Below are 25087 nucleotides of genomic sequence, written 5' to 3' on the forward strand. Positions count from 1 at the left end.
TTCTTATTTTTACAAAAGACAGATGTAAGATGTCTGGGTAGAGCACTTTCTCCATCAGACCACTGCAGATAGCCTGAATCCATGACTTCATTCCTCTCTAACCAGTCTGAGTGAAATACAACATTTTGTACAATGATTAGTTTTCAATTTGTTGCTTAATTTGTGTTTGTTGAAGGTGACCTACTGGTTGCTAGATGTAGGAAAATGGCATTCATGAATATTTGTTGGAATAGGCTGTTGCTAGTGGGATAGTCTAAAGAATGGCTAGTAAATATGTGACCCATCTTTAACTTAGAAGAGGGTGATCATTTCAGAATTTGAGAAGTGCAAAAGAATGTGCAAAAGCTCAGTAGTAAGTGAAGGACAGACCATAAAAAGAGAAGAAAAGTAGATAAATCTTCTATTCTAAGGTAGTATTTGAAGGGACATGTCTTTCAATTGATTTTCCTGAAGTGATGGGTTTTCATTGATCCAGTCACGCTTTATTATCTGGTTTTATTTGCCTCCAATAGTACATATTTTGGCAGGAGTTAGGGGTGCAAGAGAGATTGTACTGTAATTTGTACTTCTGATGGTTATCCAATGTTCTTGATTCTGGCCTTGTTGGCTTTCGGTTGCCATCAAGACCTTGCCCAGAGGAGGACTATGAGAAGAACAAGGGAAGGGGTTGTGGCTGCCTTGCATTCCTGCCTCTGTGGGCTGATGTAGAGAGTCAGTGAGCTCGGTAAGACACAGTGCCACGGATCACTTTATTGAATATGCTTAATCCAGTTATTCTATAGAAGGTCTGTAATATGAGTAATTTGTGAAGCAAGGGAGAATAGATTTGCCTGCAGACAATTTGATGCACACAGGCCATCCAGCCCCCATTTTCTCTTTTCAGATTTTCCCTCTGGACTCTTGCAGCCTGCTCTGTTTCTTCATTCACGCCATGATAATATATTTAATTTATGTTTACTTATTAAATTTTCCTCTGTTCTCTGTAAAAAAATGAATAGCAATATTTAAATGTAATCACAATAAAATTGAGTGGCCTGAGAAGTCCAATGGGTAAATGAAAACATTGTCAACTAGTGTGAACTTACAGTAGAAATCCAGTGTTCGTTTACTGATTCTTTTTTCTGGCATTAATAACTCATTTGACTTTTCTTTATAAATGGATCTTCAGTATATCAATATAGTATGAAATATATGTAATGAATATTTTATGGATTAAATAAAGTGAAACCCAATACAATTTGGAGCTGCCAAAGATTTTTTGTAATGAATTCCTGCTCTGTTGTTTTATTCTTCACCTTTAATATGATAATATTGATCCCTGACCTTTCCACTGTTTAGAGTTGTCATATAGATTAAAATTTAAAAATAGATTTGAAAGCCTATTACAACAACTGCATATTGCTGATTATAATAAATCCTTTGCAATGAAATATTTTCAGATTTTTTTTCTCAAGTTCTGAGAATTGAGGTCCAAGAATATACTTTGAATTTGTATTTATTTTATAGCATAGGTGTTTATGTAAGCTAGTGTATAGGTTTGCATGGGTGTCATGGAGTCCCAAAATAGGTGGTTAAATTAAATAAAAGTTCATTTCTCACATTGCAGTCTGAAGGTGGGGAGTCCCAGGAATGATAAGATAGCTTTGTTATATCAGGATATCCAAGGAGCCAGGGTCCTTTTGTCGTGTTGCTCTGTTGTCCCTAGTATTTTGTCCTCATCCCATGGTCTAACATGACTTGCCACCAAATCCGTGTTCCAAGCGGCAGGTGGAAGAAGAGGCAGACACAGTCCCTCTTTAGATATGTTCTGTTCTAAGCGTTGAGTGCATCCGTTTTTCTCATGTCCCATTGGCCAGATACATAGTTGCACTTAGCTGAACCGGAAGCTGGAGAGTATAGTCTGTTGCAGGAGGCTGGTTCCCAGCTAAAAAGTGGGAGGTAGGGAAAGGTAGTTACTGGGGAATAACTACCAGCCTCTGCTGTATCTATTCTTAAGTTAAATCTCATGCTTAGGCTTGATTTAGGTTAAATATGTATTATAATTTTGTGACATTTGAGAAAATACCTATATATTTAACTTTATGCAAATATTAACATGTATTTCCAAGTCTCTCTGACTCTACTCAGCCTGTTAACGACCTTCACTATTTCTTGTCCTCTACCCACCCACTCCAAAGCCAATTCAAATGTCATATACCACCCCCTCAGTGAAGGGTTCTTTAGCTTTAATTCATCATTGTATCCTTGCTATTCCTTTATAACATAATATGTGTGTTCCTTTGTTGTATCTAATAAACTGTCTCAAATTTTCGCTTGTTATAATAGGACTGCACTTTCCTTAATGGTAGAGTTTATGTCTCATTGATCTTCTCTTCCCCATGGTGCCCTTTATGTAATAGGCTCATGATATTTTCTGAATGGAAATTTGAATTCCAGCTCTGTTTCTATTTCCAACATAATATGTTATCCTGGATAAGTCACTCAGTCTTTTCTTTTCTTTCTTTCTTTCTTTTGTTGTCTTTTTTCTCCAGTGAAATAAGGAAAATTATAGCTCTTTATCTGCATGGTAGGGCTGAAATGAGGATAAAATAATTTTTAAAATGTACCATCAACTGTATACTTGATTCGTGAGGTTTCACACTTTGTTGCATTAGTAGGACTTTGGAAAAATTAATCAAGATTGAATGGCTTATCAAGTCAAATTTGTATTCTAAGATACTTCACAGTAGTATTTTGGCACACTGATGCCAAAAGAGTCACGTTTCAATAAGAAGTATATGATATGATTTAATACATAATTTTTAATCTAAAATTTTATGAGAAGTTAGGAAAGGGATTCTAATTAGTTTGTGTTCTTAACTCAGATTCAGTGGTTAGATTTAAAACCATTGTTACTTGACGAAGCAGAGCCTGAATTGTTTTTAATATGATATCTGCCAATGACTAATTTTGGGATTCTAGGATCAGGGATTTTTCCCGATTTACAATGTACCAGTGGGTAAACTGTTTTTCATTACATGAAATGCTTTGAGGACGATCTTATTTGTAACTTGGAAGGTGCATTTCTCTAGCTAGCTCTCATACTTGGGCCACGTTAGCCTTTTGAATGTACAGTATAGGTGTAGTATTTCTTCTGCTTTTCCACTCTCCAAACTTATATGTGTAAAAAACGTCATATCCTGACAGTGCCTCCTATTAGTTATCTAATTTGTATGTTTTGAGGGAAAACGATGTGTCTCAGAGTCCTGTGTATTTGTACTCTCATCCAAATTTTGTTTGAAATTTGATTGAGAAGCTTCACATACACAAAATTAAATTTTGGAGAAGAGACTTTAGTAAACAAAACCACTTTGCTCTCTCTGAGGAGGTCTGCGTTTAAATATGTAGGAAACAATTAATTTCTGGGAAAATCTACGTCATTATTTGTGTGCTTCTGTCATTAAGGTTCTCACAGTTTTGACTTTAGTATTTATTGAATGTTCATATCATACTGGGAGTTTTCCATTATACTGAAATAGTTTTGCTGTCTGTAAACTAAATACTATAGGATAGAATATATTTTACTTTTGAGTAGTGATCTGATTTCCAAGATTTTGTAAATTACATATATGCTAATGCCTTAGCTTCTGTTGGTTATTACTGTCACTGCCACCGTAATAGCTATTCATGATTTAAGATGCAGATTTTCTCCCCTGGATGCTTTCCCCTCAATTCCCAGGCAGAAATATGGTCCCTTCTTTTATAAGGGTGGTTTTTAATGTATCTTTATCACAGTTCTTTTAGTTTATGTGTTTTTCTCCCAACTAAACTATGGATTCCAAGACAGCTAGTGACATATCTTACTCATGTTTGTATATCCTGTATAGTTCCTAGATCATGGCAGACATCTCAGCAGGTATTTATTTGACTGAACATACATTACTCATAGACATTGTTAGCTGATATCTGTAAAAGGGATGGTTTGAGAAGACTCTTATACTCATGGCACTTGGCCAGACCCACAGGTTATGCAACAGAGGGTCAATATGTCAAACACGAGGACTTAAAATTTAGGAGGAAAAGCATTGTATGTTACTAAGCACCAAGAGGACTGTAAGTTTGAGCTAAGCAATCAAGTGATCTATTCCTTTCAGTGTAGCATTTTCTGAGTCCTTAGCCTAGGTGATCCATTCAGCATTTTCCTTATGAGAGACGTGTCATTTTTTATGAGATGCAGTGAAGTTAGTGGAGAGTGTCCAGAAAAACATAATGAGTATTATGTTTGGTATAAATCTCAGGTCCAAATCTGTCTACACAGTTTCTGGATATTTGACATCAATGGAATAATTGACTTGAGAAGCAAAGTATATACTGAGTGGGTAGAGGAAATAGTACCCCCGAAGGACATTACCAAACTTTTTCATTTTAGTGACTGGCAAGGATGGGATGAGTTTGGCCAGCAGAGTAAATGAAATGGAGATTAGAAAACAATTCTATTAATTTTAAATGGAATTGTATGTGATGAACAGTCATATAGATAGCCATTTGCTTGATGAAGATAATATTTTAGGGTAAGCACATAGAAAAAACTGCTGCAGTGATTTAACCCAATTAATTTTATTTTAGACACACTCTGGAAATGAGAAACTTAGTAAAATTTTGCACTGGGATTGAAAGTTATAGTTTTCAGGATTACATTAGTTCAGGAGAAAGGGGCAAGCAAAAAGGAAATATATAGTCTTAAATCTTCTAACAGAAGTCTCAAGAAGATAAAAATAGTGAATTCTCTGGTTAAACTTTGAAAACTCTATGTAATGTCACTTTGTTTCTAAGAAGCCTATTCATTAAGAAGTGAGAAGGAAAATTGGTATTCTTAAAGTTGGTTTGTTCGTGTTCTTTAACATATAATAGCTGTTGGGGCCCACTGATCATTTTTTTTTGTATTATTCCTACCATTCGAAGTAGTTATTCATTTAAAGGTTGCTGCCTGTGTCTGCACAGTGAGCAAGGGCAGTCAGCATAGAGCTCCTGCATCAGTAGAGTCTAGTAATGCAGTCAAGGCAATGGTAGTTAGGATTACGAAAGTGGTGACCCCCAGTGGGATTCAGGAGGTAGAAGGCACTTTGGTAATACCAAACAAAGCTTCAGTGGTTCATCTGGCATTGCTTTCCCATCTCCTGAAAAAGCCAAGTTTTTTTGCTTTGTTTTGTTTTTTGTTTTGTAAATATCGGAAGAGTTTGATCCTATATACCAACTTTCGAAGACTAGCCTTGGAAACCAATATCGTGTTTTCTCTTTTCCCTTCAGGACAAAGTATGTTCCATTTGGGACCACCTCAACTACCTTACCAGGCAGCACCAGGTCTTCATATACTTTCAGTTTCCCTTCTACTATGGAAAGGATCTTTCCTTGAATGTTCATATTTTCACCTTGAGAAGGCTATATATATATATATATATATATATATACATATATATATATGTATATATGTATATATATATATATATATATACATATACATATATATATATATTTAGGAGGGGTTAAGCAGCTGTAAATAAATGTGACATAGTAGAAGAGTGGTTTGTGGGAGTTTTACTATATATACACATATATAATATTTTCCAGTCTGGTTTCAGACCCCGGCATGGCTTGGAGACAGCGTTGGTGTGTATGAAGGATCTTCCTCGAATGAAGGATTTGGGACAACTTTCCATGATGATTATATTAGAGCCTCAGCTGCTTTCGTGTTGGTCATGAGGTGATGCTGAACCGAATGCTTGAACTAGCAGGAGTGGCTGGGATTGCATTGGAGTGGTTCCGTTCATTCCTTCCGGGTAGGTACCAGCTAGTGATGTTGGGTGAAAAGGGACATCAAGGGTCCCCCCGTATGGAGGAACGCCGTCGTTGTCACTCATTCCCCGGTTCATGTTTAGTGGGTTTGAGGAGACAACTGGCCACCTGGAGGCCAGGCAGTGATTTGAATGACTGTGAAGAAGGTTATGAGGGTGGTTCTCAGATTGGTGTCGCTCACATATGTTATTTTTGTTTTGTCCGTGTGACAGTGCAGATTAGAATCGAAACTGAGAAAGTGTGACTTGTTGGAAAGTGAAAAGTTGGGAGGCCCTGCTGTGCTTTCTGATTTCTCTATCTGAATTACAGTTTGTGTAAACTATGGCCATATTTTGACTCCAAATTCATCTACACACAAAAATCCTATTGCAACATTAGACAGAAAAGTTTTATTTTCCTTTCTGGTATATATCCGGAGCCTTCTTCCCTGTGAACACTGACTGCATCTCCATGATCTTTCTTGCTGAAGTTGTAGTCTGCTTGTTCACCCTTTTGCTCGGGGCTCTTTTAAGCAGTCTGACTACATTAATAAATACTCTTGCTGGTGATGGCTGATTTTCCCCAGTGAATGTTTTGCTTTATCTTCACTGAGAGCACTTCGATATTCTAATCCTGTTTTACTAAGAATCAAATTGAGTTGCACTTTTTTAGTAAATACTGCCTCTCCTTCTCCTTAAACTGCTCAGGCATTTTAAGTTTTTAGAGAGAATGTGCCAGAGTTTCTTCAATTTCAAACATGTTCTTTAGAAATTTGGTGCCTCCTCTTTGCTGTTATTTATTTATGTAATATTATTTCAGTTATTTTCCTTTACGGTAATGAAAAGCTTGCTGAGTGTTGAACATGGGGGAAGTTTATTAGGATTAAGAGTAGAATACAGGTAAAGAACGGAAAAGAACAAACAGATCTGTGTGTCTGTAAATATCATCAGAACTGTCTGTTGACTGTCATTTTGGCAAAAGGGCAGGAAACTAACATTTATGCAGTAACTGATCATGTCAGGCACTGAGCCAAGCAGTTTCTATTTTTTAGCTCATTTAATCCACAGGGTAACATTGAGAAGTGGGTGTTATTTCTTCATTTTACAGATGAGGAAATTGATGCTGAGAGAAGTTAGGTATCTTGCCTAACTTCACACAATTATAAGTGGAAGCTCTGGTATTTGAGCCTGGATCTGGCTGGTTCCAAAGCTCAGTCTTTCCATCCAGTCAAATGTTAAGCCCCAGGCAAATGTTAGACTTGAAGAGGGGGTCCCAAAGGAAAAAAAAAAAGAAGAAGAAAAACCATGCCTATTAGAAGGCATAAACAAATCAAGGAGGAAATGAGAGACATAGGAATGTACTAGCATAACATTTATTTTGAAAATTTCCAGAGTTTTCTTAAAACTCAGTTTAACAAGCCAAGTGACAAAAGGAACAATTTTACGATCATCAAATGTTTAGCATTTATGGGATGAAGAGGTTTAGAATTTCAAATTTTATCTCTTTGTTTGGACATTTGTTCATTTTCTGCTTGGAAATTGAAGTCATGATACCCCACATTGGACCCTAGGAAAGTAGAAGGACCAGTGCATGGAAGCCAATCAGGTAGTTAGTAGTTATCTGAGGAGAGACAGCAGTTGAAGACCAATACCAGGTGTTTACTGTTTATAAAAGCTTTTTATTCTTTTAAATGTGTCTACAAGATTTTCTATGTGGAACCTCAGCTTACCATTGCCTTTCACGTATAACATAGTGCTTGTGACTGAAGACGTGGTGAATTTTTGTGTTCTGCTTAACTAGTAATATATGTGGATTTTACTAAATACTTATTTACATCTTTAGATGAAGTTTGGATCAATATTTAGTTTTCCTTTTTACATTGATAGACAGCTGTCTCCCACCATCCCAATATATTTATTTTAGGCATAGCCAGGGAGAATGTTGTTTCTGTGCTTATAAACTAACATTTGGCAATAGAAAGGTATTATATTATATATTAAAGTTGTTACTGTTATCCTAACATGATATGCTCTTATCAATTATGTTAATGGTACCTTAGAAAACGCCCCACTTCCCCAAAGAAGTAAAGCTTTTTAACTGTAATGATCTTCAACTTCAGTGCTGTGTTTTATCTACTAGCAGCTCATGAAGTAATGGTCATAATTGAATTCAGCACTTTAAGATTTCCTGACTTAGCTTAAGCGAAATATTGATTTCATGAAATGAGGTGGCAGGTGCATCGAGGAACTATTTCCTGAAAGTTTTAAGTGGCTATTTAAACCCTCAAGAATATTAAAGCAGATTAAACGAGTGGTTTGGAGTTGTGCTTACTTGAATAAGATGTTTGCCAACTGGACAGAAGCCACGATACCCAAAGGTTTGTTTTTTTGAAACACTGAAGAATGAAGGCAGAAGACCGTTTCGTCTTATTGTTACATAAGCGTAGATAGTTCTCTATAATTTTAGTAACTGTTTAATCAGTTGCCATTTAGTTAGTTGAGTAAATAGGGCCCCAGGTTTAAAATAATTTTTCTTGAATTATTACCTTGGGTCACAAAGTCTCTTCTTTTCCACCCCGATTATATTCACATATTGTTCTCTCGTTTTGTTGCTGGAGTTGTTGTTTGGAGGGTCTCTGTGTGTGCCTAGTTGGAACATTGATATTGCTGTTAAATAATGTACAGGAAATCTTGTTTTGTCTAAAGATAGATTTCTTCCCATGGGTCATCAAAATGCGCATTTTTTCCTAAGGAAGATGTTTATTTCTGTGAAACAGAGGTAATACATATATAACATATTAGTAGCATTACTTCTGGAATTTATTAACATGTATGTGTGTATAATTTTATAGTTTTCAAACAAAATTAGCCTGAAACAGTATTATTTATTCTCTTTTTACATTTGCATTGGTCCTAGCCATTCTTACCTTTATTTTACTGTTTTTCTCTGTACGGAAGAGTATTAATTTAGGTTGCTTTTCTGCAATCCCTACTCCCAACTATGTCTCTAATGAATCATATTTCCCAGAGGGTGAAATTAAAACAAGAACTAGGTGTATTAAATTTCTTTTAAGCCTACTGCCAGATTCTTAGATGTATTTTTAGGTGTCGAATACTAAGTTTGGGGAAGGAAAGGATGCTTAAATTCACTGGCCTTTGTATTTATTCTTCCTTTTTCAAGTTTGCTTTTACTTTATAATTCTGTCTGAATTTTGTGGATGTATTTCATGCCATCTCAAGTAATTATGGTGTTTGAATTTCACAGTACTTCTATTTTATAGCAAAAGGCTATGTTTATTAAATATCTTTTTATGGGAATACTTTTAATCAAAGCAGACAACTGCCACTGAACAAACTGTCTTGAGAATGCAAGTGGTCAAAGAAGATGAGGAGGAGGGAGGAAGGGAGAAGAAAGCTAAATTAAATGGACATGTGTCCTGTGGTATGAATGCCGATCTTAACAGTAGTAGTTGATGTAGTTATTTTTAAACATTTCTTTTATCAAACATTTAAAGGTAAAAATTTTCCCATAGCCAGCAAAACTCTGAGTTGAATTCTTTTGACATTCTGCTGATCAAGGAATTTCCTATGAGTAGTACTGGAGTCTTCTGCAGAGAAGGGGTAGGAGGATGAATTAGAGATGAAGTAATGGACAAAAATATTTATAAACATTTTAAGTGTTTATGGAACATGTAATGGCTAGTTGTATTTTATATTGAGGAAGATACAGACATGATTGAAAATTTAAATATGAAAAGTCATAGCATTGGAGAAACTTAGAAAAATTCAAATCTAACTTTTGAATTCACCTTTGAGAGAGAATGACTTTTTACAGAAGCTGTAAAATAAACTACAAAGGAAAAGATGAACGTAACTGTCTACATAAAATTTTATGTGTTTGCAGATCAAAAACAAAATATTAAGTGACAATGGAGAAAATATTTGTAGTTAATATTTTTAGCTAATATAAGCTAGAAGTATTATATAAAAAGATTATTAAAACAGAAAGAAATGTTGACCTTAGAACATTGTGGTCAAAGGTCATGAACAGAGGAGCTTCAATGCATAAAACTAGGGAATAAACAAGTGTGTGGATAAGATTTGATCTTACTAATAATCACAGAAATGCAAGGTAAAGAGCCACTGGAGATTGTCTTTTGGTTTACCTAATAAATTAATCAGTGCAAGCACTTCACCCTGACTCCAAATGATGCTTTCTACTAATATACTCCTGGTGACAGTGTAAACCAAAACAACTCACTTGAAAAGCCAGTTGGCATTATTTGCAAAAGGTCATTACATAATTTATATCTCCTGAATTAATAATGCCACTTCTGCAAGCCTATCTTAAAATATCTTTGAATGTAAGGAAAAAAGTGTCATATACGCTAAAATATTCACATCAATGCTATTTCAATTATGAATAAAGAACATAAATGCTCACCAGTAATATCAGTGATTCTCAAACTTGACGGTGCAGTAAAATCATTTGGAAAAACATAAGAAAATGCTGAAGCCTTGGCTCCACCAGAGATGTTTATTTAATAAGTTTGGGGTTACCTCAAAATTTGCATTTCAAAAGATTCCCCTAAAAATTCTAATGCACAGCCAGATTGAAAACCACTGGCTTGAAACAAGTTGATAGAACATTTTTAACCATTCGATATATTTATTATGGCTGTGTAGTAGTTTCAGCAGGGTGTAATATAAAATAAAATACTGTGATTCAATATTTAGGTAAATTATAACTTTAAAATAGAAACCTGCCAGAAACACAGGCTAGAAGAAAGTTTGTAAAATGCTCAGAGTTGTTTTAAGGAGTTGAGATTTTTTTAGTTATTTTTTCATCTTTTCTTCAATTGACAGATATTTTAGTAATGTTCTTATATTACTTTTTATTTTATTTATTTTTTATTTTTTAAGTTTAATACAAATTTTTTATTCTGGGTGCTTTTTAACATTTCAAACATCATAAATAGCAAAAAAAAAAATTGCAAAAACAATACAAAAATATTTAAAATATGTTATTTACATATAACCAATATGTAAGTATATGTCTTCATTATATATATTTTATTCATAATTTTGTCTGTAGCTTTATTTTAGTATCTTTTATGGTTCTAGTAATATAAGTTATATCCTTTATAAAAGTCTTGCAATGTTCTTAGTAGAAGTCAAGATAAAAGAATACCAAATCAAACTAGCCAAGGATCTAAGTTATCCATCTACTGATTTTTGGTCAAAATACAGGATTAGGATTATTTTCCTGTGGAGATGCAAACCTGAGGCGCTTGCCATCAGGCTGATATTTATTTTATTTTATTTTATTTTATTTATTTCTTTATGTGCATTCTTATTTTTCTATTTATTTTTTTAACATCTTTATTGTATTGGAGTGTAATTGCTTTACCATGGTGTGTTAGTTTCTGCTGTATAGCAAAGCGAATCAGCTACATGTATACATATATCCCCATATCCCCTCCCTCTTGCGTCTCCCTCCCACCCTCCCTATCCCACCCCTCTAGGTGGTCACAGAGCACCGAGCTGATCTCCCCGTGCGATGCGGCTGCTCCCCACCAGCTATCTATTTTACATTTGGTAGTGTGTACTATATTACCCTTTAAAAGAAAAACTATATTTAAAAGAAGGGTTCCTGCTGGCAAGATCCTCTAGGTAATTTCCTACTTATGGGTTGTGTCCACCTATGAATACAGAGATTTATTCTGACTTCTAAAATAGTCATATCCTGAAGTTAGAGTTACACCTCATATTATTGTAATGAAATTCTTCATGGGATTCTTTTTTCCTTTTTTCATCTCAGAAATATTTTCTCACGTAGTTTTCTGACTTTGGAATGTAACAAGCTCAAGTCAGTCACTTTCTCTTCTTTTATTAGTCTACATCTGTGCCTTTCAATTTTCACCTTTCCAAATACCATCTATATGCTGATGGCTCCCCAGTGTTTGTCTCTAACCCCAGCGTTAACTCTGTGATGCATGTGTATATGTGAATCTTGGAGGCATACCTTTAAATTAGTAAGTCCAGAGCTAAATGCACCATATTTTTTCCCAAACTGTCTCTTCTATGTTGCCGACTTTAATTCATTATACCAGCGTTTACCCCCAGCCCCTGAAGCAATCCTAAATTCCTTCTGCTACCTCATCATACACATCTTGTGAGTTTCTGTACCTCCTGGTTTTTGTCCCCCATATTTCTTCTCATGTATTTCTTGACTCTTTCTCCACATCTCTTCCTTACCATCATTTCTCTGGTGAGGTTCTCGTTATCTTCCCTGCAGTCTAGTACTGCAGGCTCCTAATTGATCTGTCTTCTTCTAGACCTGTCTCATTCTGGATCTATCCTCATGCGTACAGCAGGACAAGGGTATTTCCTTCCTTACAGTCTTCTGGGGCTCTCCATCATCTCCTGCATGGAGTCTAAGCTCCTCACCAGGGAGTTTAAACTGAGGTATAACTGTCATGTACCTGGCATGGTGCGTACCTTCCCTTTGGAATCTGACCCCAACCCTGTTCTCCCTCCCACTCACTGCTCTGGAAATATCAAATAATCACGTTTCTGCAGATCATGTTCAGTTCTGTCCCTGTATGCCCTCTTCATGCTGCTCTCTCTGCCTGGAGTGACCTCTTTACCTTCATTTGATTAGATCAGCAAAATTTAAAGATGAATACTGTCCACCATGGACTAGGGTGGGGAAAATAGTTACTCTCAGCGAAGGTAATTTGGAAGTAACTATCAACATTTTTAAAGCGCACTTTTATACAAAAATTCTACTGTTTGGAATCTATCCTAGAGAAATAGTTATACCTACTGTCTTAGTCTGTTGGGGTTGCTGTAACAGAATACCGTAGACTGGGTGGCTTATACACAACAGAAATTTGTTTCTCTCCGTTCTGGAGGCTGCAGAGTCCAAGGTCAAGGCACCCGTGGATTTGGAGTCTGGTGAGGGCCTGCTTTCTGGTTCATAGATGTTTGACTTCACACTGAGTCCTTACATGGGAATGGGGGGAGAGAGCTCTCCAGGGTCTCTTTTATAAGAACAGTAATCCCATGCAAGACGGCTCCATCTCATGACCTAATCACCTCCCAAAGGCCTCCACCTTCCAGTAGTATACCACGTTGGGGGTTAGGTTTCAACATATGAATTTTGGGGAGAACACAAACATTCAGTCTATAGCATACTTACAAGGAGACATATATACCAGATTCTTCATGGCAACACTATTTGAATGGTTAAAATTAGGTGCAAGCTACATGTTAAATAATAAGGAAATAGTTTAAAAGTTACAGTACAACATATCTACTCTATCAGATAGTAAGACCATTTTATGAATATTAAGAGCATTTAATATTCTATAGAACATTAAGAGCAAATAATATTCTATGGGAAATTTTCTCATTCATATTATTAAGTAAAAAAGCATGCATCTACTGGTATGCACTAACAGCTCTCATTTCTGTTGAAAAGAAATTTAAAATACAAAACCATAGAGTTGAATATATGCATATATATGAATGAAAATAGGAAAAGCTCTGGGAAAACAACATGGCACATCTTTAATAGTCATTACTTCAGAAGCAATGGGTGTGGTTGGGGGAAGTTGAGAGGGATTTATTACTTTTAACTCTGTATAATGATGTACCTTTACACTTTCATATAATTTCCATGTGTTTATTTATTTGCTTGCATAAAAGTGTTTAAACCTTAATATAAGTTGACACAGGGGAGAAGGCTCTGATAGAATCAGAGAGAAGCCAAATTATGGGTAAAAGAACAAAATCATCAACAATCTTTTTTTTTTCTTTTTTGAAAATACAGCAAAATATCAGACCAACAACCACCAGCTGGAATTAACAGATGTGGACATGTTGTCATAGTTGCTTTGGATTTCTTTTAAATAAAGTCTGGCAGAAAAAGCTGGAGTTCCCTTGATTTCCTTCTCTTCTCAGAGGCAATCAGTGTCATAGATTTGCTGTGTACTATTGTGGTTCAGAATTTTATAGTTTCGCGATGTATATACAAAGTATATCTATATCTATAATTATAACCTACTGGTGAACATTTAATTTATTGGCAGTTTTTTTCCTGAACAAATAATGACTCTTTGTGAATATGCATTGAGTTTTTCCAGGGACTGTTACCAAAAGGTGGAATTGCTGATCTGTAAAGCATGCGCACCTGTTTTTTTTTTTCTTTTTTTCCACTAGATATTGCCAGATGCCTTTCCAAACTGGTTGTATCAGTTTATATTCTCACTAGAGTATTTCATAGTTCCTATTTCTGGACATCCTCAGCCAGTGTTTGGTATTGCCAAGCTTCAAATTTTGTTCTCTTCTGTAAATCATGAAATGTTAGCTTATCACCAGCCACTGAATGTTTTCTGAGCATCCGAGTCCGACAGGGCCCTATGAGGGGAACAAGTCCTAAGGAGCTGATTACCACTGAGCCACGAGGTATTAGATAGCACAGAACTAAATGCTGCAGTCACAGGACAGGCTGTGATGCCTACAGAGGTTCAGAAACCATCACTATGGACGGGAGAGTTAATTAGGAGTTTTTAGGAGGTGAAGGCGAGGCATCCTTGACAAATGAGTAGGAAGAGAGGAGAACAGACGATGTTGAAGATGAAGGGAATATAAAGGCAGGCGGCGTGGCTAGAATCAACAGTATGCCAATTGTCCAACCATTATTAATTGTCCTTAAAGCCTTAACCAGAAAGATATTAGTAGAGCTTTAATGCATACCTGTTTTGAATTCATCATTTTACAGATGAGAACATCGAGGCCTAGAAAAATGAGATAAGCTTGTATAAATCACTTAGCCTATTAGACAAGTGTCCAAAATAAAATAAGCAGGGGATTTATTGGCTTATTTAACTTGTACATCCAATAGGCTGAACTTCAACGTGACTAGATAATGCAGGAGTCCAAGTGACGTCATCTTTCCCCCCCATGTTTTCTTCCTATGTTTCGCTCTGCTTGCCTGTGGTTAACTTTGTTCTCAGCAGGCTCCATCCTTGTGGAAGCAGAGGTAGTCACTAGCTAATATTTTTTGTACCGTTACAGTAAGCTTATGTTTTTACTGAAAATAATGTATGCTCATCCCCTTTATTTTCCATATCAGTTTCCCCAGAGATACTCAGACTCCCACAATTTGGCCAGATAGTTTAACATGGCTAGCCTTTCTGGTGGGGAAATCAGGACCATTTCACTGATGGCTGAACTGGAATAAGGTAAAGTTCCTAAGAGAAAGGAATGCAGGGCGTGCCAATATAAGATGGCCATGTAGCCTGTGTAGTAGGTAGGGTGTTTGAGACACGTAATTGTAGTCAGGAGTTTAAATAAAATATAGATGATATTCATTGTGAGTGCTTTATGTCTACAAGTCCGTGATTGTAACAATTTTTATAACAGTGATTAAGTTCATTTCAACAAACACCTTTTGAGTACATTGGGATTGTTTGTCAGATAATACAAATAAATAAATATGTGTCTTTCCCCTGTGGAGTTCCCAGACTGGTTGGAAGTTGTAAGGGCAGGAGAGCTAGAAGTGTAAACAATTTTGATGGAAGGAAACCATGAGGGATATGCAGAGTGTTGAGACTGTAATACAGTGAGGGAGATACCCTGGTATCACAGAAGGCTACGTATATACAAAGTATATCTATATCTATAGTTATAACCTACTGGTGACCATTTAATTTATTGGCACCATACAGGTGGTAGTTAAGCATTTTATTTTGAATGGTAAATGGAGCAAGGAGTGGGATGAAGTTCCAGGCAGAGGGTTTCACAGGAGCCAAAATAGAGAGATGGGAAACCACAGAAGCACATGGTTTACTGAGCTGGATCAGATCAGAGGAGAGTAGTCTGGGAATCGGGGAGTAATCTGAGAGTTGGGGAAGATGAAGATGAAGGAGGTGCCAAGTGTACTGTAGAGGATCCTAATGTCAGCCAAGGGCTCTGTGCTTCCTTTGGTGGGCAGTGAAAAGCACTGATTAAGAAAAAAGCAGTCAATCAATCTGGTGTATGGCGTGGCCTGAAGCCTGAGCAGTGTTTCATTTGTTTGTTTTTGTTTTTTTAATAGGAAAATTGCTCTGGCACCAGTGGGTAGACCAAATTGCAGCAGGGAGATATTGAAAGCAGGGGTAGGGGTAGGAGCTATAGAACTGTCTTCTTGTGACGTAAAGATTGTTTGAATTAGGATGTGAGGAAGTAAAAAAAGTATATTGAAAGATGAACGTTGTTGAGGCAGAATAATTCAAATAGTCTGAGAAATGCTCCATTCCTGGGTGATGAAGAGGAGGGTACCCGTCACCGAGTGAGAGACATAGAGAATCAGGAGGAAGATCTCCACTGGGAGAGATGAGTAAGATGACTTTTATGTTGGGTAATATAATATTGCAAATATATAGTATTTTCATTTATATGTGGATACTGTTTGTAAATTTTTCAATGCTATTTAAAGCGCCTGGGTGTTTTTCAATTTTATAAATCTACACAGGGAAAAAGAATCATCACACTGCTTTATTTTTTCACAGAGAAACAAATATTTTATATAACTTTAAAATAATTTTTAAGCATTTTGCTAATAAAGTATTCCTGGGAGTATCCCCGCTAGGTACTTTTTCCTAATGACCCTAACCATAAATAAAGTTTAGCATTTCCCCACATATATTTCTTGGCATTCTGTAATAGGGGATATTGGTACATATTATTGTGGGGAGGATTTGAAAATTATATATGCTTAGCAAACACTGAGTTAAGTAGGTTTCTGGAGTTATGTAAGATTTTTCAGAGACTTTAGTGTGTACTGTTAATGTATTTGGTGGGTTTGCAAAGGGAGAATGCAGCTTTTCTGAAACTCCTTTGACAGTTCTTTGAGCATCACCTGGGACTAATATCCCACAGAACACATTCAGAAACACTGTAATATTAGCCGTTGCTAACAAAATGGGAGAGTATGAGTAGCTACAAGTAGAACATAGAAATTAACATTTTTATATGAATCTGTTTTATCATACCAAATATATTTACAATGTCTGTTCTTTAATATATGAAATCCACTGTTTTATTTTATTTTGGAAGATATGTGGGTGTTTTGGGCATAAGTGAAAATATTCTCTTTGAGATTATAGTTGTGGGGAAGTAGTATAAAGTCCTGAAGAGCCATCAATGGCCATGGGTTGGCTGCCTCTGCATTGGAATTAGTGATAGAAGAAATCCACACATGATACCATCTCAGTCATCTCCTTAGAATAAACTAGGGATAACATCTAAATTCCAAATGATTTTCTTCTTTTTGTGGCACATGCCTCAAGGCTCCTTTCTCCTGAATCCCTTGTCATTTCATATGTATTCAGAGAATTCAGATCAGCTCAGCCTGCATTTCTGTCCCGTACAAAGCACTGTCAGAGCGCAAATTTATTTCGAGATTAGCTTGGCATATATAATGTGCTCAATAAATATTTATTCAACTAATGGATTGTGTTATTCTTTAATGATCTAGTTCTACAAAGAGGCATCTCAATTACGGATCTGAATTCTCTACCATATTCTCTCAAAGGTCTTTCTTCCTTAGTTTTCATCGGGTAGCAGTACCTGAACAAGACAACCAACAGTGTCATCTTCTGCAATCTAGCTCTTTCTTTTTATTATTTGAAATTTACTGGGGGAGTCATTGTTATAGGCAACGTTGAGTGAAGATGGAGCCAACGTCTTACCATTTTCCAGCATCTGGCTTTTCTTTGTGTGTTTCCTTCAAGTGCTAAATATTCTTTTGTAGTATCCAAGGGTAGTTAAGTGGAAGAAACAACTCTATGGACAGAGAATGTGGGGTGGTGGAAAGAGCACAGACATTGGAATCAGTAGAATTTGGTTTCAGCTGTGTCACTTAGTTCTTATTTGACTACACTATGATTCTTAACCTCTCAGCCTCAGTTACATCTGTAAAACTAGGAATCATGTTTACATTTTATGGCGACTGTGAGGAATATAGATAATAGTTGTGAAAGCCCGGTTGCATTAGGGATGCTCGATAAATGGCACCTATAATAATAGATATTTATTATTATCATTCTGCTCTCTCTACCTTTACTGAATAAGTTATTTTCAATATTTATCACATGTGAAAGGCTGTGAGATAGGGGTGTGTACACTTGCATATCTTCACTTATTTTTACTAATGAAACAAAAATGAAATCAGACAAAATATTACCTGAACCAATTCTTTAAACAAGCTGCAGAATATGTAATTTCTTTCCATTTGCCATCCTTTGTACCTCTAGATGTTGGTTACTTTGAGCCATAATAGAAATAAATAATAATACTAATAATAATAACTCACAGTTTTTGAACACGTACAATATGCCAGACATAATTCTAGGTGTTTTACATGTTTTAACTCATTAAATCTTCAGAATGATCCCCTAGGCAATAGTGACTTTTGTTATCCACATTTTGTAGTTGAGAAACCTGAGACCCAGAGAGGTGAAGTCCAAAGTCATAGAGCTAGTAAATGGTCTAGCCTCAGCTGAACTCAGGCTGACGGGCTCCAGAAGTCACAGTCTTATTCATTGTATTCCACTGCCTTTCTTAGTATAGCAGTGGTAATATGGCATGTCACGACATGCATAGCTGTAGAGATACAATCGCCAATATTCAGCTATACATGCAGTGTGTTCTTTCCTTAATGTCTATAATCAAAGATAACCACCTCACCTCATATTTTAGTTGGAGGTCTTTAAAAATTATAATTTAGATTATATGCTTTAGCTTACACGTTTTCAGGGCCATTTCTTAATTTCCTTATAGATCCTATTCTAAAATAATACCAAGCAAACTTTGGTCCTTGTATTGATGTTTTGAAATTCTTGTCTCCTAAAACAAAAGGTCTGTTTAGTGAATATGGCTGTATGAATCACTGTAGTCTATCTAGTGGTAGCTTGGTAATGTCCATAAAGTGGATACAGAGTCTAAGTTCAAATGCCTGTTCATGTTCCCCAAATAATATATTTTTATACTGTTCAAGCCAATCAGAGGTGCATGTCTAGGTTTAGAATCTGAAACTGTTTCTCTAAATTTAAGAATTAAATTGTACAACATGTGTCACTTGGTAATTTTATTTCTTGCCTCAATATCCCCACCTCATAAAAGAGTACTTGGGACTAAGTCTCTAATTTTACCCTACAGACATGCTGAATATTGAAAATCATGTAGGTATTCTTTACATAGAAAAATGCAAGCTATCTTCTTTTTAAATATGACCCATCTCTTGAGGTAACTGGTTGTTCCTATTTATTTTTATATGTTTATATGGACTTTGAAATCGGAGTAGAATTTGGGTTTCAGCTGTATCAGTTAGCTATTTAACTGCAGAAAGATTCTTAACCTCTCAGTCTCAGTTATATCTGCAAAACTGGGAATCATACTTAACATTTTATAACTCTAATATTTGTTATTTGTCACAAGTCAGTGCCCATTACAAACTTTCACTAGTGATCCTCTTAGAGGGATTGTGAAGTTTGGGACACTGTTTTTGTCTTCAAAATCAAATTTCAGAATTGCTGTAGGTCATTTTTTGGCTAATATTTTATGTGCTGGGATTCTTCAGATAACATATATATAAAGGACTCTAACTTTTAAGTTTTTATTTTTCAATTGTTCTGGGGGGTTCCAAACTAGCAGTAATATTTCTCAAGAGTAAGAAGTTTGTTTGGCTTGACATTCTAGGGTAGTTTTTAATCATCTAGGTTACTGATTTATCAATTGATATAACCCTTGTGCATGTGTGTTTAAGACTCATCCACATTCAATGGTAGAAATAGTTTATTCTTCTATTAGTAGTAGTGACCTGCCCATTAAATATGTAAATACGTAAGTAAATCCAAGGGTGCATTATTGGTTTTTTTTTTAACATTTTAAAAACATTTTTTTTGTGAAATGTGACATATATAAAGTGAAATGCACAAATCCTAATTTTCACATAGTGAACACTAAGATTATGTATAAAGAACTGAAACGTTACCTCCACCCCAGAGGCCCACATAATTTCCCCTTAAAAATATATCCTTTAAAATTAAGACATTTTCTCTAGGCTATCAACACTGAAAATACTTGAAAGGAACTATTATTAATTTTTTTGAAAGAGTAAACATAAAATTGTTTCAATTAATTCATATTAATAAGACAGCACAATAACAGACTAATAATGCTGCTTAATAATTGCTCCTTAAATTTGCTGAATTTTTAGACTTCAGTTGTTCAGGATTACTTTTTTGATGTTCCCATAATTGCAAAACGAGATTTTAAAATGTTTGCGGGAAATAGCTTTCATCTAAAATTATTATTAAGAGATACTTAGTAAAGTAGTTTAAGATTTGGATTACTTAAGTACTGTCTTGTAAAGCATTATTATGTTATATGGAAAGGAACAGAGGACCACAACGATGATATTTTCTTTGTCGTGTGTAAATATTCTTCCAATTGCATTCCCCAGATATTCGTTCTGGTTTTTAAAATTATTAAAATAGACAGGCCATCCATTCTCTTCACCAAGTGTACACTATTAGTAAAATTTTATGTGTTCTGTCAACAATTTGATGTGATAAAGCAATGGTTTTTCTGTAGTTCACACAGCACTGGGGCTCTGCAAAGCATCTCTGGGGGTTCTTTGATGTCTAGACAGTTTAAATTATGCCTGCTCCCCTGCCTCCAAATTCCACCCCGTTCTGCTTCAGGGGTTGTGGGAAATGAAAACAAACCAGAAGGGTTCCACAACCCTACAGTCTAAGGAGGAAAACAAACAAATAGAATAAGGTGTATATCTACCCTGGCAGGTGTATAGGGAAGGGCTCAATTACAGGGAATGGCAGAAAGAAAAGAATTGGGGGCAAATAGTGTCCTGCTTATTTACTCCTAATTATATTCCTAGTATGGAACTATATGAGGCTTGTGGACAAAATGAAAACATTATGGAAGTGTCAGGGAAGAAAGTAGAATTCACCTTTTACCCCAGTCCTCCAGTGTTTTCCTCCCTGCCAACAGCCAAATCTAAGAGTTTGGTGTGTTTCTTGTACACTGTCTTATTTATTGAAATGGTAAGATGTAGAATTGCATTTTAAGTTGGCAAACTAACTTTTTTTTCCTTCCTTTCTTTTTTGTTTTCTTTTTATAAATTGGGATATCGCAATTCTTCCAATTCATCATTTTAGAAAGTAAGTAACTTTTGAAATTTTAGAGATTTTTTTTGGTTTAAATGTTGTTTTATTATTGCATATATTGTGTACACATGCACGTATTCTATTCCAGAAATTTAAGCTTTTAAATTCTGACTGAGGTGATTAACTCTTGCGTTAAGTGTGAACAAATTTTTTTAATTAAAACTAAGAAATATTGCATAGAAGATGTCCATGCTATCTAAGAATACAGACTTTTAACACATACTTGCCTCATCTTCTTTCATACCCACAGTAAGTCATTGTGCTTTTTTAATATATACAAATGTATAAATGTATGTTTGTATCTTTTTTAAAGCTGGCCTAGGTATACTTGCTAGTTCTGTTTTTTCTGAATATTAAAATAATAAAAATACATAAATGAGACTTTTATTTACTCCTGTTCAATGACAGTTAATTAAGACATTCATGTTTTCAGGGAAAGCAGTCCAAAATTTCTAGACCTTATGGAAATGTTGAGAATAATAGCAATAAGTAAAGGGTATGAAAGATTTTTAAAATTCACTTTCCTATGTATATGCAGTGGATAAAACAGTTACCTTTTTAGTAAGCACTTCACTCTTTTGATGCTAATGTTTTATTGTTTTAAATAAAATGGACTATATAATTTGGTTTTTTTTCTATGAAGAAAGGCAAGTGATATGTTTAAAACTAAGTGACTATCAACCACTGACTTGAGCAGTAAAATTTGCATTTGATTGCAAAGTATTTTTTAATTCTTCTGAAATGCAAATGTTATATAGTTTTGAAATAAAACGAATTTCATATGTTTGTTTTGGGAAAGATTTGGGAAAATTACAGTAGTCATTGAGACTTTTGGAGATCTATTGTCATGTGATTGTAAATTACATATTTTAAAAAATATTTCCACAGTAAATCTTGAGTTTATTGAGTTAATAAACAGTATAATTTAATAATATATTCATGTTCAACAGAGCTTATTATTTATATGAAACTGGGTGTTTATCACTTATGTTTGCAGCAGGCATAGCATTAAACTGCTATTTAATAGTCAGTTTATCTTCTACAATTATCTTTGGTTTACTGTACCCTAGAAAGAAAATGTAAATTCTAGTGATAGTAAATTAATATTCGTTCAGTATCTGTTAGTTGTCTTTAAATCTGTATTATTCTCTAATATTCTAAATCTGAGTTCTTGGAATTGTGTGTATTAAGACCTTAGGAATAAATAACAGGAAGCGTGTGTGTGAGGTTTGATAGGTGCACAGTTGTATTAAGTTATATCTTTAAAACATCTACATTGTTTCATTTTTATGTATAGGATTCTATTTTACTTGCAGTGTTAACATTTTCTTGCCAAGTCCCTACAGAAAAATCTGTGTTTCTGACAGTTTCACCAAATTAAAGCTCCACAAATCTGGCATAATAATTCCCAGCTTCAAATTGTCTGTGCTTTTTCCGAAGAGAATGCTGATAAAAAAATATATTTTGCAGTCTTCAGTATACCATGTATAGCATTATTTATCTGGAATTTATTCATGGACAGCTATTTCTGGGACATGAATATATTTTACTTTATAAGGTATGCCTGGCCCACTTTACATATGAGCAGAACATCTTTTATGAAGAAAAATAATGAAATGAGGTCTGTAAGCTTGTAGAAGCTTCGAGAGGAAAGATACTACATAAACGTCCAGCATTGTTTCTATGTGTACTTCAGTGTTCTAACTGCATTGTTCTATGACCAAATTTATATTAGGGCTCTGGCTTCCTGTCAAACCAAATGGAATCATATTGATGTGTTGGCACAGAGAAGCTGTTTCCTAAAATAATAAAGAGTGTTCTTCTTATTACAATACTTATAAACCTTTATGACCATGATGTGTATATATGCTGCCTTGCTATTGTGTGTTGTGTCAGCTCAGCAAATTTGGCTTTTTCATTTTATTGGTGAGTATTCATAGTAAGTAAGAGATTGGATAATCTTGGTTTTTAGAAAACTTTTAATTTAGTTAGTGACATAAAAATATGTTTCTATCACAGAAATTCAAACTTTGAAGCCTTAATATCCTAAAGGTTCTCTTGTCCCAGGATATCTTGGATTACATACCCAGAACCCCTACTAGGTAAATGGGGTGGAGTAGGGCTTCTAATCGTTATTGGTTCAACCAAATATTGATCTTTTAGCATATTAGGAAGTAAAATGTATGTGGAAACATAAGTAAATGAAAGTAACAATTCTACCTCTAAATTCTAGTGTACAAAAATATCAGTTTCCAAACAAAACACAAAAAAAGTTCTAAAGTGTACCCCAGGAAATATATACATATTATACATTTCATAAACATCTTTTTAAGTATATGAATACATTTCAATAATGTTTGTATGTATGTGTTTTGATATTTTAATCAGTAGTGTAATGCTGTTTGGTTTCTTAAAAAAATCTGTTCTCATAATTTAGTCACTTGCATCTTTACTACCGAACATAATTATTAGCTGGGTAGAATTCCCAAACACGTATTTCTTTATTTGACAAATAAAGAACTGAGGAAAGGATGTCATTGAAGAAGTTGTATCAGAGATATAAACACAGATATAGATTTTTATTTGGCGTTGTGAGAAATGCAATCCCATGAGTAACTTAAATACTTGTAATTTCAAATCAGTTCTTCCGTGGTTTATTATTCTTTTGTTGCTTTTGAACCTATAGGATGGAGCTGTCCTTGAACTTGGTTTATTTGATCATTCAAGTGCAACCATCAAGTTGTCTGTAATATTTAAAACCTGAGGCTACGTGGTATTATTTGCAAAATAACACCACACAAACGTTTGGGCTTTGGTTTCTTTGAAATATAGTGTTGCTTGCTTTATGAATAAAAGCATAATTTCAATTCAGGAGACTTTTTGCCTGAAGCCTATAAGACAGATGCATCTGATTAACTTTGGCGAAACTGGACTGGCCTGTTATTGTAATGTAGATGTTTTCGGGGTTGGGAGGATATTTTAAAAAGGCATACGAGGGGTCTTTTTTTTTTTTTCTTAAGAGACTGAGAACAGTTTTGCCACAGAAACTGCGTCTCAGACTGCTTCATTTTTTGCACACTTTTATTTTCTAGTGGAACTTCTCCATTAGCCTGTCTGAATGCAATGCTTCACACTAACACTCGAATAGGGGATGGAACATTCTTCAAAATCCCTGGAAAGTCAGGCCTCTATGCTCTCAAAGTAAGTTGGACTGTTCTGCGTATTATGTCTGTTATTACTATGTATCATGCATTTACATGTGAAGGTAAACAAAATTAGACTTGGGTGAAGGGTAGAATGACTCCTTTGCCTTTTAAATGTTTTCAGATGTCTTAAAAATGATTTCATATTACGAATAAACAATGACATTTTCTTTAAAGAAAACATATCTGTGGTTTCACTCTAACATATGGTAATGGAAAATAGTTGTGGCTTCCTTAAAATTCTTGATTCTTAAAAATTTACATGGAGGAGTGCCATGGTTGATGAGCCAAGTTTTAAGATGATCACAGTTGCCAAATACCATTTGACTTAATGACCGTCAGTTGATATATGGGCTTCACACCTGTATGCCTGTCTTTTACAAAAAAATAAGAAATGTACCCATTCGTCTTGAAAATTTGCTGATTTAAATCAATTATTCAAATTTAAAACAACCACTGATCTCCGGGAAGTTTTTACTAATAATGCATACTTGTTATATGAGAAGAATAGAGAAATAAAAAGCTTCGGATAACTGAGTCTTAATTATTTTAGTGTAATTCCCATTTCCATCTAGAATGGAAATGCCATGTAAGATGCAAAATTCCAGAGAACAAAAGCTGATGATCTGCAAATGGTTGCATAACTTGCATCAAGCAAAATCAATGTATTATTTCTTATAAATTAAAAAAAGTCTGCTTTAATAAATGATGGGTTACATTTAAAGTTCATTAATTTCCTTTGAGAAGTTTTCTGTTTTGTTTTGGTTTTGGTTTTTTTTAATGCTAAAAGTTATACCTGGCAAAGAAGCAGGGGTTCTTTCTCAGCTACTTAGCG

General features: G+C 35.0%; 1 protein-coding gene across 1 annotated transcript in view; it reads left to right on the top strand.

The window, feature by feature from the left end:
• The window catches only part of ASXL3 (ASXL transcriptional regulator 3), a 140347-nt gene that overhangs the window by 10699 nt on the left and 104561 nt on the right, over window positions 1–25087 (top strand). The window contains exon 2 of the mRNA XM_068563662.1: window positions 24142–24250. Coding sequence (XP_068419763.1) covers window positions 24142–24250 — 109 coding nt within the window. The remainder of the gene's footprint in view (window positions 1–24141; window positions 24251–25087) is intronic.

Source organism: Eschrichtius robustus, chromosome 14 (assembly GCF_028021215.1).
Source record: "Eschrichtius robustus isolate mEscRob2 chromosome 14, mEscRob2.pri, whole genome shotgun sequence".
Classification (NCBI taxonomy): Eukaryota; Metazoa; Chordata; class Mammalia; order Artiodactyla; family Eschrichtiidae; genus Eschrichtius; species Eschrichtius robustus.